Source organism: Danio rerio, chromosome 9 (assembly GCF_049306965.1).
Source record: "Danio rerio strain Tuebingen ecotype United States chromosome 9, GRCz12tu, whole genome shotgun sequence".
Taxonomy (NCBI): Eukaryota; Metazoa; Chordata; class Actinopteri; order Cypriniformes; family Danionidae; genus Danio; species Danio rerio.
The window spans coordinates 4,244,716-4,261,211 of NC_133184.1; the positions used below are offsets into that span (position 1 = coordinate 4,244,716).

At 38.9% G+C, this 16,496-nt stretch overlaps 1 protein-coding gene across 11 annotated transcripts in view; it reads left to right on the plus strand.

Annotated features, from left to right (window-relative positions):
* The window catches only part of kalrna (kalirin RhoGEF kinase a), a 273,633-nt gene that overhangs the window by 74,003 nt on the left and 183,134 nt on the right, over positions 1-16,496 (plus strand). For 3 of the 11 annotated variants that reach the window (XR_012385107.1, XM_021478826.3, XM_073912397.1), the window contains exon 1: positions 5,404-5,564. The exons of the other annotated variants lie outside the window; for them this stretch is intronic. Coding sequence is in view for 2 of the 3 variants with exons in the window: in XM_021478826.3 (XP_021334501.2) it covers positions 5,504-5,564 (61 nt within the window). In the remaining variant the exon portion in view is untranslated. Of the gene's footprint in view, positions 1-5,403; positions 5,565-16,496 lie in introns of those variants that run through there. 11 annotated transcript variants of the gene reach the window in all.

A 16,496-nucleotide genomic window follows, 5' to 3' on the forward strand; every position in this document is an offset into this window, starting at 1 on the left:
CTCCTGCTTATATTAAGCACTTGATGTACCGCTGCCCGACCCGCCCCGTTTTCTATCCGCCGCGCCCGATCCCGCTTAAGAGCGGGGGGAGAACAAAACCGAAAATCACCCAGTTATACAGTCCAGACAGCCTATAACAAGCTGTCTGTATAAACACACACACGCACAGCACCAAGCATACACACACAGACAAAGCTTTCTCTCTCATTCGCGCGCGCGTGAACTCTAACACACACTCATAAGCACCAACTCCACCAAGCACAAGCACAGGCAAAGCTCTCTATCTCTTATTCGCGTGTGCGCACACACACACAAACACACACACACACACACATCTCTCATTCGCGCGTGTGCATACATACACACACACACTGCAACAAACAAGCTAAACACAGCATCGCGCTATTTCATTTAAACACATACATACACGTACTCACTCGGGAGTCGGGAGCGATATTGCTAGACAGCCCGCTCCCGTCCCAAATTAAACCCGTTACCGACCGCTCCCGTGATTTATTCGGAAATTTATACCCACGCCGTAGAAATCTGGTCGGGTCCCGCGGCGCCTGTGGGACAGCCGCGGGAATGCAGACCTCTAGTTGCTAGTCAAAATTTCGGGCGCAATTTCGAGCCCTGTTAATTTATCTAATTTATATCACTTTTTATACCACAGTTTGTCAAAACAGCCTAATAGATGAAGGGAAGAGAGTAAAAGCCATGCTATTTCAAATTGTAATATGTCTGCAATCTAGACAGGGGTGAGAGGAATGTAGAATGCTGGTGTAGCTCTAGATCAATTAAAACTGCGTCTGTAGCATCCAGATGAAGTTTCAGACACACTTATCCTGTCTCTATCCCTTATTTAAGTTCGTAAAATACAGTTAGTGTGGGCCTATACAGCAAATGCTAACAGATACAGCACATGCACTGCTCTCCTTACGTCACAAACAGTAGTACACTACTAAATGAATAAAGAATTACAGCAGAACACTAATAATTTACTTTCATATTTACTTCATGGTTTGTAGTGAAATTGATTTTATGACTGTGACAAACTTCATTTAGACTGACGGGTGAATTTATAAATGACATTAGCATATTGTATGTGAACTTCAAAACAATGGGACATCCCAGCATCTGCGAGCTATTATCTGAATGAGAGGGCGAAATCCGTATGCTTTTCATTAAAATGCAGTCAATTCTCTGATTGTCACAACATCTACAGCTGGATGCCTTCATGTTTCATCTGCAACTGTGCTTCCTCTTACTAAAAAAAAAAGAAAACATCTATTACATATTGTATATTATTATACATCTGTTATATATTAGATAGATAGATAGATAGATAGATAGATAGATAGATAGATAGATAGATAGATAGATAGATAGATAGATAGATAGATAGATAGATAGATAGATAGATAGATAGATAGATAGATAGATAGATAGATAGATAGATAGATAGATAGATAGATAGATAGCTTTTTTTTAGTACTGATCTATTTTATTTATTTGCAAGTAGAAGTTGGTTGGTGGTGGTTCATTCCGCTTTGGCAACCCCAGATTAATACAGGGATTAAGCTAAAAAGAAAATGAATAAATGAATGAATGAATGAAGTTGGTTGATTGATTGGTTTGTTGGTTGGGTTGGTTTTATTTGATTGTGAAGTGGTTGGGTTTGGTTGGTTAGGTTTGATGGGTTAGGTTAGGTTTGGTTTGGCTTGGTTTGTTGGTTTTGTTGGTTGGTTGGTTGGTTGGTTGGTTGATTGATTGGTTAGTTGGTTGGGTTGGTTTTATTTGATTGTGAAGGGGTTGGGTTTGGTTGGTTGGGTTTGAATGGTTAGGTTTGGTTTGGTTTGGTTTGGTTGGTTGGTTGGTTTGTTGGTTGGTTGATTGGTTGGTTGGTCGGCTGGTTGGGTTTGGTTTGGTTGGTTGGCTGGGTTTAGTTTAGTTTAGTTTAGTTTAGCTTAGCTTAGCTTAATTTAGTTTAGTTTAGTTTAGTTTAGTTTGGTTTGGTTTAGTTTAATTTAGTTTAGTTTGGTTTTGTTGGGTTGGTTTGGTTGGGTTGGTCTGGTTTGGGTTGGGTTTGGGTTGGGTTGGGTTGGGTTGGGCTGGGCTGGGCTGGGCTTGGCTGGGCTGGGTTGGTTTGGTTGGGTTGGTTTGGTTTAGTTGGTTGGTTGGTTGGGTTGGTTTGTTTGATGGCTTGAGTTGATTTGTTTTGATTTGGGTTGTTTTGGTTTAATTTGGTTTGGTTGGTTGGGTTTGATGGGTTGGTTTGGTTTAATTTGGTTTGGTTTGGTTGGTTGGTTGGGTTGGTTTGGCTGGTTGGATGGGTTTGATGGCTTGGGTTGGTGTAGTTTAGTTTGGTTTGGTTTGGTTGGTTAGTTGGTTTCCACAAAAGGTACATATCTTTATTATGTCTGCTGTCATCATATATATATATATATATATATATATATATATATATATATATATATATATATATATATATATAGATAGATAGATAGATAGATAGATAGATAGATAGATAGATAGATAGATAGATAGATAGATAGATAGATAGATAGATAGATAGATAGATAGATAGATAGATGGATAGATAGATATACCCTATTACTAGACAATTCCATAGAAAATGCATTTGATATGCGTGCTAATACCAGATTGCAGTTGAATTATTTATTAATTTTTGTGATGAGACCACCTGGGATATACATTACTACCAGGTGTAAACGGCAATGTCAATGAAGAAGCCAGCCATGTGTACTGTCCTGTGTGTGAAAGAATCTTTCTTGCTCAAGGGGAAACACAGGAAAAAGACATTAATTCACTGCAGCTGTTGAAGCAAAAGCCCCAAAAGAAGACATCTGATATTCTGTTCAAAGCATCTTACAGAACGACGGACATGACTTCATTTAAATTTACATTCAAATACTGCCTGGTACATCTTGCTCTTTGTAAAATGTTCTGACTTCTGTTGGGTTTGAGTCGTTCGTTCACCATGTGAAAGACATAAGCCAATAATATTCAGTCAGAGCTGGAAAATATTTGATTCGTTTATTTCTCGAGTCCTCAGGTTTGAGTAATTTATTCTCAAACATGCTGTCACATAATGAACGAATGACTAAAAAAAACCCAATAATCAAAAGGAGAACCAATTTTAAACTCATGAGAGATGGAAATTAAGTATTAACCACAAATGTTTTTTGTAATGTTAAAATTCACACAATGTAAATTCATACACACATGAACTGTTTGCGACAATAGTGTCCAGTGCTCAGATTCACACAACCCTGTCATACAACAGAAACAAAATATTCCAGAAATCCACCACATTTTCTCCACCCAAAAGAGCATCCGTTTCCCCCCCTGACCTGTCTTGAGCAGTGCTGACAGTCTCAAGAACTCTCTGAATAATGTGGGTTTCCCATGTGAATGCTGTAGCTACAGTATATGAACAGCCCTGTCAACAGCAGATGGGAAGCTATATGCTAATGCTGGATCTCCTCTCATTAGTTTCTCCTGCTGTTGAGGAGAAGCTACCTGCGGAAACCCAATATCCCAAACGGGAATCATTCTCTCTGGGGAGTGCTTGTTATCTGCACAGCCACGGTCACCACTCATTAGTACTGTACTACCCCATTTCTGAGGTATGAGACACACTGATAACTGCACAAAAATACCTATACAGCGTTTACCTGTATACAAGTATTCATTCAGAAATATTCACTTGATGTTACCTCTTGTATGGTGTTTGGGTTTGTTCTGCAGCACCCATTTACATTTTTTTAAGTCATTTTTTTTTATCTCAGATTCATGGGTCTTGGTTTGTTTTCTATGAAGAATATACACTCACCGGCCACTTTATTAGTACCGCTTTGGACGCCCTTTGCCTTCAGAACTGCCTCAATTCTTTGTGGCATAGATTCAACAAGGTACTGGAAATGTACATCACGCAGTTGCCATGATTCAAATCTCCCGTTCCACCACATACCAAAGGTGCTCTATTGGAATGAGATCTGGTGACTGTGGAGGCCGTTTGCCGTTGCGTTATCCTGCTGCAAGTAGCTGTCGGAAGTTGGGTACACTGTGGTCATAAAGGGATGGACATGGTCAGCAACAATATTCAGGCTGTGGCATTGACACGATGCTCAATTGGTACAAATGGGGCCAAAGTGTGCCAAGAATATATCCCCCACACCATTACACCACCACCACCAGCCTGAATCGTTGATTCAAGGCAGGGTGCATCCATACTTTCATGTTGTTTATGCCAAATTCTGCCAGAGGCCCTGTATCACTTCCTTCTCTCTCTCTTTCCTTCTAGCTCTTATTTTTCTTCTTTATGACACCTCTTATCAAGGAACTGACGTCATCCATGATAAAAGTATTTACTAAAATGGTTAAACCTACTCAACCACAATTTTATTTCTTTTATTTATGACATCGTCACAATATGCTTGTGCCAGTGCAATGAATCAGTTTGGTATTCATAGATGTCTATTGGGGTATCCAAATTTGGTCCTGGAAGTCTGGTGTCCTGCATATATTAGTTCCAACCTTAATTAAACACACCTGAACCAGCTAATCAAGCTCTTTCTAGGTATCCGCTTGTTAAGTGTGACGTCACACGAAGCGTCTTCCAGGTCCAAGAGTTCTATTCAACTGAATAGGGAGACTCATGAAATGGTAATAATTAACGTTTACAAAGCGATTTAATACTTTCGAAAATCACGATCGCAATATATATGTCCATGCCTAACATCCGATGGCCAGAAAGTGATCATTTATTTTTATAAATTGTTACATTTTTGGTATTTGTTATGCAGCAAGCCCAGAGATTGTTGTGTACACTATGATTTTATATAAAATTAACTTTAATGTGTGATAGGAATAAAACGTGATCATAAACGAATGATTTCTCCACTCAAATGAATGGCGGCTTGGACCCGGAAACAGTATTACACGTCACAACTTAACAAGTGGATACTAGAAACTAGAAACTTCCGTGCAGGTGTGTTGAAGGAAGTTTAAAGCTAAACTATACAGAACACCAGTTTGGACAGTTCTGGATTAATGAATTCATCAGTAAATCTTGTGAAACGAGTCAGTAAATAGGCCTTTCTGTTTTAGAGTTGCTGTGTTTATGTATGTTTCGTAGATCAGTGCTCTGTTGTCATCTGAGCCACGATTGATTATCCATTTCAATCCATCTGTTTTTTTGCTCCATAGACCTCATCGGGTCAGATAGATTCCACACACACACACACACACACACACACACACACACACACACACACACACACACACACACACTCTCTCTCTCTCTCTCTCCTGGCCTCCTTCCAGCCATAAGCTTTGTACACTCTTGTCAATATGTTGTGACTCACTGATTGGTCAAATAGACAGATGATGAAGAATGATGTCAAAGAGAGAGACAGACAGACAGTGTGTGCATATATAGGTATTTGCGTGTTCACTCGGGAGTTGATGCTGTCACCAGATGTATTTATGGAGATACGGATGTGGCATGCTGTCTGCCTCTCTCATCAGAAGAAAGACAGGTATTTAAACAGGTCATTTACTCTGTGCGTCTGTCTGTTCTCCTCACTGCGGTTTACTATACACAACTTTGTGTTCTGTGTTGGTGTGTCTTTGAGATTTTGTTGAGTTCAGAATTCATATATAATAACGATGGTTTGTTCTGTAGACTATCGGAAAAAGCCTGAAGGGGTTAATAATTTTGTCCATAAATTGGTGTTTAAAAAATTAATAACTGCTTTTATTCTAGTCTAAATGAAACAAAGAAGACTTTCTCCAGAAGAAAAAATATTATCAGACATACTGTGAAAATGTTCTTGCTCTGTTAAACATTTTTTTGGAAAATATTTAAAAAAGAAAAAAAAATGATAAGGGGGGCTAATAATTCTGACTTCAACTGTATATAGTGTGAATTGCAGTTAAGTGCAGATATAGTGTGAATGCAAAGTAAAAAAAAAATGCAGAAGTAAACCAATACATATTTCCTACCATCAAATATTAATCTAAGCCAAAAATATATATAAATATAAACCAAATATAAAAGCGGTATTCCTCCGTCTCCAATGACTGAATCACCAAGGAATCTTCTAACAACACAAGATAGATGTAAACACTACTGAATTGGAGCTCTGGCAGGGACCTAGTGGTTTTGAATAACTGAAATATTCGAATTGCTTTCACAAAGTGCCCAAAATGTGCATTTTCTGTGCTGTTGACATGTGATCCAAATATTCATAGCTTAAAACAGAAGGAAATCTGCCCCGCTTGTGTTTTGTTTCTATGGAGTAAGCTTCCATTACAGCCCATTATTTTACCCACCAGCTTTGTTACAGGTCATGAAACCGAAAATGATCAATACATACTAGGGATGTAACGGTATCAGAATTTCACGGTACGGTAATACCTCGCTATGAATGTCACGGTACGGTATTTATTGAATCATTTACAGGAAAACACAAAACTTATGAAAATACTCCAAAAAAGTGCTAAAAGTGTCAATGACATACAAATTAGCCATCTATCTGTAAGCTTTGAAACAGGAACTTCAATTTTAATAACAAAAAAATATTAAACCATGTAAAAAAAATAAAGTTTCAATTTAGTATTGTTGAAAACTCATCACATTCAACATTTAATCACTCACTCACTTAGATAGAGATGGGTTTAAAGGAAAATTATCATATAAATATAATCTGGTAAAAGCTGGTATCTCTGGGCATTTACAATGTCCCCTGCAACAGAAAAAACCCCTCTCATTTGGGACTGAGGTTTCGGTGACAAGAGAGATATGACTTGGCCCAGGTTGACAGCAGTGGGTAACGTTGTGCATTGTCTTTCCCCCACTTGAGAGGGCAAACCATGAGTAAGATAGAGATCTCATGTCTGCATCAATCTGAACAGTGTGCTGACAACACCGCTATTCAGTACGCGCGCGACAACACAGCTGATAAGAACTCGCGCGACAACACAGCTGATAAGAACGCGCGCGACAACACAGCTGATAAGAACGCGCGCGACAACACAGCTGATAAGAACTCGCGCGACAACACCGCTATTCAGTACGCGCGCGGCGACAACACCCGCTTTAGAGTTTTCCAGCTCTTTTACATCCCCGCTTCTAGCAGCACACTCCATTTCCGCATTACTGGATCTGTAGCGACAACAGACCGCAAGGGATGATGGTCAAGCATGGGCTGATGGGAATTGTAGTTTTCGCTACCTCCCGTTCGCTTCATTCGCCTGAGCAAATTTTCTCAGAAGACCTATAGTTTTACCGAGTCATGCGACTTCGGTAATATCGAAAAAAATTAATATTGCGGTATGACTTCATTTACAATACCGTTACATCCCTAATACATACTGTACATACAAAAATATCTTAACCCCCCTACCTTCACCCCACTTTTTGAAAATGATACATGGTATATCCATATGATATATGATTAATATATTCAAAAAACATTTAAAAACCTGGTTTATAGAGAATCAGACGTGTCATCATTCTGATTAAATTGAAACTAGCATGTTTCCAATGGTGCCCACCATCTTAATGATCTGTTGTTTAAATGCGTTTCAACTATTTTTATCCCTATTACAAAATGTTGGTGTTTTAGCTTAATTTGTAAATATTCTCTTTTAACATCTAAATGACCATGTCTATTTTAGTACTTTTTAAATATGTTTGATAGATTGTATAATTTTTGTATTGTTTTTTTTCTAGGTTGTTAAGGGACAACACATGAAAAATAGCCTTCGGGCTAATTCTGTTGCATTGGCAGAAATGCTAATTAATGTACACTGTCCCTGCCAAATAAACAAATAAATAAAAATAAATAAATAGATATATCATTTGTGAAGATATCTATAGGTTTCCCAGTACTGGATTGCATCTGCTGTGTAAAACATATGCTGGATAAGTTGGCAGTTCATTATACTCTGGCGACCCCTGACTAATAAAAGGACTAAGCCGAAAAACAAAAGAATGAATGAATGAATGATACCTTTATGCTTAAGGTTTATAAAAGTAAAGGTGTGTGTAATAAAGTGTGTCTGTTAATAAATCATAAATATGTCATCTAAGGAGTGAATGAATACATTATTAAGCAACTACGGAAACACTGAAAGCCAAACTGCAACCGCTGAAGCCCTCTTGGTTTGTTCAGTTAGTGTATTGATGTGTGTGTAATGCACTTTGATTTTTACATGTATAATGTGTGTTATGCTGGTGTATTGGCTTTGTTGCGATTTCATTTATTTATTTCTCTTCCCGTAGCATTAGTGAGGTTCGGTCGCTGCGGGTCATATCGGTGGTCCTGGTGGCACATCGATCCCCCTCTCAGACTCTAATTAGCAGCGTGACATGCATCCTCCATCAATACTCAATCGATTTTTGGGTGCTTTTGCATGTGACGGATAGGGGAATGCCATGAGGTTTGGACTGGAAAACTGTTAAGTTTGATTTGGAATGAAAGAATAGGGTAGAATGGTGCCATTCTATGCATTCAGAGAACTGGTAGACTGTTTAGGCCCCAGTAAACTTTAAAGGAAATTGAATAATGACAAAAAAAATTGAACAAAATCTGGCCAATTTGGCTTTTTTGTTCATTTTGACGGGTGGCGCAGTGGCGCAGTAGGTAATGCTGTCGCCTATCAGCAAGAAGGTAGCTGGGTCGCTGGTTCGAACCTCGGCTCAGTTGGCGTTTCTGTGTGGAGTTTGCATGTTCTCCCTGCCTTCGCGTGGGTTTCCTCTGGGTGCTCCGTTTTCCCCCACAGTCCAAAGACATGCGGTACAGGTGAATTGGTTAGGCTAAATTGTCTGTAGTGTATGAGTTTGTGTGTGGATGTTTCCCTGAGATGGGTTGCGGCTGGAAGGGCATCCGCTGTGTAAAAACTTGCTGGATAAGTTGGTGGTTCATTCCGCTGTGGCGACCCCGGATTATTAAAGGGACTAAGCCGACAAAAAAATTAATGAATGAATGTTTATTTTGGCAGTTTGAAAAATCCCACTAAATAAACCCTTTTGGGGAGATTGTTTTGACTTCTATACACTTTGAGCCACCATTGGTTCGTGGAGATTACACAATCTGTGGGTGTGGGTGTTTAAAAACTTGGAGGGGGTCACATACTGGACGAAAAGCCAACTGAGAGTACATACTCTAGTAGCACCATTCAGAATCTGTCTGAGGCAAATAGAACACAGTGTATGCACAGTTGAAGTCAGAATTATCAGCCCCCCCCCAAAAAAATATAACAAAAAGAATATAAGCAGTTTTTAATTTTGTAAAAAAACGATTTAAAGTCAAAATTATTAGCCCCTTTCTGAATTTAGCTAGAAATACATCAGTATTCTGCCTCTACTCTCCTCCCTGCCTGATAGAGATGTTCCACAATCTGAAATATTGTTCTGGTTTTTCAAAACTTTCTATAGCACTAAATAAATATGACGTGGATGACAATAGCCCCTTTCACACATACAAACCTTTTCGGAAAATTGCCGGCAATTTTCCGGAAAGGTTGTATGTGTGAACAGGTCCTTTTTGAAAATACCGGTAAATTCGTTCTGGCTATTTTCCGGAAAGAGAAGTTGTAACATTACCGGCAATTTGCCGGAATGCTGCGCTGTGTGAATGCAGAAGGAAGATTCCCGTAATAAGCGCGTGCACGTCTAGAACGTGCTGACGTGAGACGTCTGCTTTAGCCAATCACAACAGTCAGACGCATTCACGTCCGCGCGGTTTGTGAGAATAAAAGCCTTTGAATATTTTTCCAGAAACATTTAGCTGCTAGATGTTAGTCAGATCACGTTTATATGTTCTTCTTAATGCCAACTGTGTAAATAATCATCGATGAGATGCTTATGATAAGCCGTTGTTTGTTTACCTTCAAGCTTTGCGTGTGCCTGTGAGCGCCTGCACACGCACATTTTATGAACATCTCGACATGCGAAAGTGATCCTGCGAAAGTTGTTCACAATATTGATCATCCACAGAGTTTGTAATTCAGTCAAATGTTTACAAACACAAGCGCAGCCGTTTAAAGCTCATTTGTGGTGAATGATGTCAGAATTTACCAGTATTTTGGAATGGATGTGTGAATGCTCTTTTCCGGAAAATTTCCGTAACGTCCTCGCCTTTGTGAACAGCGCTTTTTTGAAAATACCGGTAAAGTCGTTCCGGAAATTTTCCAGATATTTACCGGTATCACTGTGTGAAAGGGGCTAATAAAATGATAAGACACACACAAAACAATCTCCGAACCCCTACCTCCTGTTGTCAAGGACACCGTAACCCCCAGCAACAGGAAACCAGGTCAAGCCCATCCCTGCAAGAAGCTTTGGCCTGCTATTTCCAGCATGACTCTAGTACAGCTGAAACATTTATTACACCCCAGACAAAATTACAACACACACTCAAACGCTCACATCTTTAGAGCAATCTCAGCATGTCGTTTATAGTAATGTAGGCAGTGTAGTTACCGCTGCCATATGCTGATTAGATGCTTTATATCACTCCCTGGAGAGAAATGCAAAGGTTCAGATCTTTTACAGCATCACAGAAATGGAAAGCCTAAATAGGAAATCATTCTGGTGAGTGTGCAGGGCAAAATGGCTTTCATTGAATAGTTCATCCAAAAGTAAAAATGACCCCATGTCTGAAAGGTGTTACCCCGGACTGTATCTAACAAACATAAAAACCACAGCTGCCCAGCTCACTGCAGAATTAAATGTGCATTTTGACTCTCCTGTATCCATCAAAACTGTTGGTCTGGAGCCCCACAGGGTCAATATGCATAGCGAGGTAGGGCTCGAAATTGCGACCATTTTGGCCGCATATGCGCCTGAAATTTTATCTATGCGACCTCAAAATATATTCGGGAGCATGTGTGCGAGTGCATGAAATTGTTGTGTGCGACCAGTTTTTACTGCTAAATGTTCACCACATGCACAGATTCAGGAGACATTCACGCAGAATGCATCTCTAAGCTCTTTGTCTGCACATTAAATGCGAAACGCAGTGCTCAGGAATGGTTTAAAACAGTTGTCATGTCAACTTGCTGCAGTAAACAAAGCCAAGTCCGTAATGCTTGCCCCGCCTTCGCGCTCTTCTTATTGGCCCACCACTGCTCTAGCACTAAAATATCAGCTGTCAATCAATCAGTCGATGCCTTCCGGCTTGGGATGCCAGAGAGAGCTACTACCGTGAAAAATTGTAAAGCGCTGAAGATGAGAATGAATATAACACTGACAGATTTTGTTGTAGAAACCATGACATCTAAAGTTACAAATAATGACACATCTTACTAGTGATCATGAGCTGAATGTTAATCCTCCATCTACACTTTTCGAAGAGTGGATAAAAGACTTCCATTGGCTTTAAGTCCGCTATGAAAAGTCTGTGGGATGGAATTTTCAGGTAACTGCGTACCACATTGTCACAACCAGCGATCGCTTGCCAGAAGATCGCTGGTTCTCACACGAACTCAAAACTACATTTCCGCATTTCCCAGGACTACATTTTCATACATGCACTGCTCCCAAACACGCACGCCTGTCCATTCATCTTTCCTGATTGCATCACCAGCTGAGCCTTGTTCACAGACTGATTTCATTCCATTCATAAGCCACTCATTCACGCTTCCAGTTTGCCGAGTCTTGTTTTCCTTGTGTAACATTACAACGCGTTTCCCTGTCTTGTTTCTCCGTGTATCGATCCTAGCCTAGTACCCTTGTTATCCTGTTTAGCCGCCTGCCTTTCGACCTTTTGCCTGTTTAACGTTTACGATTCTGGACTGCCTTTATACACCCGTTTGCACCTGATGACCACTGCTTGCCTGACTTTGAATAAAACTGCATATTGGATCTTACCTCCTGTTGTCTCCTGTCACTCCAGCCCAGTCGTGGTAACACACATCTAGCATAAGAGCTTCTGTTTAATCCTGCATTTAATCGCCTGATGCTGTCCGCCATGCAAGTGGCAGCTATATGTAAAATTTAACACCATGTGCACCATGGCAAACGGGCTTGCACTGACTAAACTAATATCGCTACTCATGAAAACACCGGTATTGCTGTTAACATGACGTATGCATATAATAAGGCACAGTATATGTCAAAAGCAGTGCAATATCAGACAGCACCCGTGAGAACAGCACAGTTATATCGTTAACAGATTCATTCATGTCAAGCAGTGCGTGCAGGGCCGGTGAGCGCTCCGTGTTTGCTTCGGTCACTCAGTTATGTTATAAAAATCTATTTTCTTGAGATAACGGGATTTCGTTGACACATGTTTTCCTCACGCTTGCATATATATATATATATATATATATATATATATATATATATATATTTTGCTTGTTAGTTTGATTAGTGTTGATTTCAAATGCAATAAATATGTTTGTATAAAACTTGTAGTAACGGTGCTTATAATTGGTGGGTGCGACTAAATTTTGGCTGATGCGCCTGAATTTTTAAAGTGAGGAGCACCGGTGCTACCAAGCAAAAAGTTTCATTTTATAGGTTTTTGAAACAAAGCTTACTGGGGAAAACACATCAATGTCTTGCTGTGTTCGATAAAAAAAAATACAGACTGTGGAATGTAATTTTTACAGAAATATTCTGTAAACTGAATTTAGGAAAGTAAAATGTTAAAAACAGCAGATTACTGGCAACCACAGCTGCCGGTATTTTTCTGTAAAATCATTTCTTGTGTCACCATTGTGGAGGATAGTAGCGTTTGTGTTCAAGTCCAAGATGAACTGAGAGTATTTGATGTTATGCTGCATCTTGTTTTGTTTAAAGGGAACAGTGTGGTTACTAATGCAGTGAAAATCTGTTTGCTAACTGCAATCACACATGAACACATTATTGCATCTAAAGACTTTACATTTTTGTGCACTAAGCTATGATTATGTAAACCAAACATTGTATCAGTACATGAAATACGGTTATTTTCCGTAAATTTATACCGTTCTATAAAGCTTCCGTATTTTTCACCAAAAGAATCTGGCAACCACAGCTGCTGGTATTTTCATTCATTCATTTTCTTGTCGGCTTAGTCCCTTTATTAATCCGGGGTCGCCACAGCGGAATGAACCGCCAACTTATCCAGCAAGTTTTTTACGCAGCAGATGCCCTTGCTGGTATTTTTTAAATTTTTTTTTGTATATTTAACAGATATTTTACTCTATAAGAGTTTGCTAATTAACACTCTCTCAGTGTTGATAACGTTAACACTTTAAAAAAGTGTTGTTTTTAACACTTTTATAGTGGTTCCCATATAAACTCTGAGGGAGTGTTAATTTGAACTCTAAGGTAGTTAAATCTACTATCTAAAATTTGCAGTGTGTGGAGAAATACAGAGAAGAGCGCTTCCCCTCTGCCCTTTATAAATTCTCTACTCACCCTCAAGGAGGACAGATAGTTTAGGCACTAATGCAGGTGTTTAAGTGAGCTGAGTGCAGACAGACAGACAGGCCACTCTTTAATCTGATGCTGTCTTTTATATTAATGGACCTAAGATCTCTGTCTGAGCTTTAGCCTTTCTGAAATCCAACCTCTGCCCCATCACCGCTCCACATCTCTCAGCTTATTTCTCACCATATTCCTCCTGTGTTTCTCCTCATTTTCACATTTACTCTTTAATTCCACCTCTTTAAGGCAAGGCAAGTTTACTTATATAGCTCATTTCATAAACAGTGGCAATTCAAAGTGCTTTACACAAACAGGAATAAATGAAACAAGTGTAAGAAAATAAAAACAAATAATAAAAATGATTTAAAAAACATAAAAACAGATAAAATGAGTTATAAAAGAATGAAAAAGGAGAGAAAAACATAATAGTGTGATCTGTGGGACGTAGCACAGTGCTCATTCAGTAAAAGCACAGCTAAACAGATGTGTTTTCAGTCTTGATTTGAACGTGCCTAACGTTGGAGCGCATCTGATCATTTCCAGCTGCGAGGGGCGTAGTGGCTGAAGGCCGATTCACCCTGCTTTAACTGAACTCTTGGAATTTCTAGTTTATATGATCTTGAAGATCTGAAGGATCTGTTAGGTTTGTAATCAGTGAGCATATCTGTAATGTATTGAGGCCATTAAGTGATTTATAGACAAGTAATGGTTCTTTAAACTCTATTCTGAATGTAACTGAGAGCCAGTGTAAAGACCTGAGGACAGGTATGATGTGCTCTGATTTTCTGGTTCTGGTCTTGAACTCATCTCTATTATTAGAAGTACACAGAGTATGGATTTCTTGTCTAATCACTCCCACCTGAGTTACCAAGTCCATGTGTTTGGATTCAGTTCATAGATCATCCAGAAGACAAGTAACAAGTGCATAACATGCAACTTTAAGTGGATTTAAGAGCTTTACAAAATCTGCACTGAGGTGGTACCTTTTCAAAAAGTAAACTATTGTAGCGTACTAGTAGATATTAGTACTTTTAGGGTACACTTTTGTATCTTTAAGGTTCCCTTTTGTACCTTTAAGGTACGGCAATGTACCCACATAGCAGAATTTCTCTGGCCCAGCTCTGGCCCACACAATCAGGTTTTGCTTGGCCCACATGCCGCAGTGAATTACGGTACATGACTGGACCAAATCTGGCTTCCAGACAAGGGCCAAACACAGACCATATCTGGGCCAAGTCTCAGCCAAGTTAATAACTCATACCTGGGCCTGAACTGGGCCAGATAGGTTAGTGTGTCACGATTGCAATGAAATTGATAAACCCATGGAGTGATGCGCTTTAGGCACACTATGGGCACGCTTTTTCTCAAAGTGACCTGATTGGTAGAATTTTTTTTCTTTACTCAAAAATGATTTTAGTGTATTTTAAATGTGGGTCAAGACTGGCCAAACTCACATGGCCCACTTATCACATTTTTAAATCTGGGCCGAATACTACGTTTTACATCTGGCCCAAATCTTGTGTGCCGCCTTAAAGACGGTGCCACCTCTGCCAAACCCGGGCCATGTTTGGCCCACATGCTGTATGCCAGTGCCGGATGAATGCCAGCTTTATGCCAAATCTGGGCCAGAATTCTTTGCTACTAAGGTACTTATTTGTACTTTTTAGGCACTAATATGTACCTTTAAGGACCTGTTATGAACAAAAGTGTACCTTTTGAAAAGGTACCGCCCCAGAATTTGTATTTCTGCGAGTGTAGAGAGTCCACATACGTGTAGAACTGAACAGACCCCTTACTTCATTGTATTTCCTGAGAGTTTATGATGCCTCTTATCTCCATCCCTCTGAGGAATCTGCTGCTTTATAATAGTCAGATTGAAAAGTCCAGACTTTTGGAGGGGACTGATGATGAATGGAGATGTGGACAGGAAGATATACATGTTAAAGGGGTTTATGGTAGACCCAATGGAGCATTTTAGTGGTCGAGGGATGCATTTTCATAGATCAGAAGCCCTAATGGAGTTCTGGGTTATCTTTATGACATCAGGGTCTTAAGTATCAGTTTAAATGTTTTAAGTGTCTCCTAAACCTGCGGGGGAGGGGAGATGTTCTTCAAATTTACCTGCTGTTACCATTGAAAAAGCAACATTTCCATTTAAAGCTTAACATTTAACATAGATAACACATCAATTTGTCACAATTCACACTATTAACCGCCATCATTAATATATTAACTGCGGTAACACTTTACAATAAGGTTCATTAGTTAATGCATTTACTAACATGAACTAATCATGAACAACACATGTACAGCATTTATTAATCATAATTGAGCATTTACTAATGCATTATTAACATCTAAGTTCATGCTTGTTACCATTAGTTAATGCAACATGAGTTAACATGAACTACTGTATTTTCATTAACTAACGTTAACTAACATGAACAAATACAGACGTAAATGTATTGTTCATTGTTTGTTCATGTTAGTAAATGCATTAATTAACATTAACTAATGAACCTTATGCTTATTAGAACATATAAAGTATGATCTTATTCTACATCCCTAATCCTACCCAATACCTAAACTCAACTAATGGCTTACTAGCTATTAATGAGCAGCTAGTTAGGAGTTTATTGAGCTAAAAGTATTTGTTAATGGTTTGTTATTAGCTTGAACAAACTTAAAATAACGTGTTTTCTTAAAATAGGTTGCAGTTTAGATGAACAGAGATTTAAGTGTGTACAAATTTAAAAAGATATGTCTAATGTGAAACATGTTCATACTTTTACAGTTGTATTCAATTGTCTATAAAAAAATAAAAGATGGAACAAAGAAAATTGTATCCTTACATTTTATTTTGTATTTTAAAATGGAAGTGCCTCTTTTTGTTATGCTATATGTGGTATGTAAACACAGAGTAGTAATTATATCCTACAAAGGTGTCAAAATTGAGTTAAAGCCAAAAGTATCATGATAAATTCTCAATTTTATACTTGATTAGGAAAACTTGATTAGCAAAATCCATGCCGATGTAAATACTTTA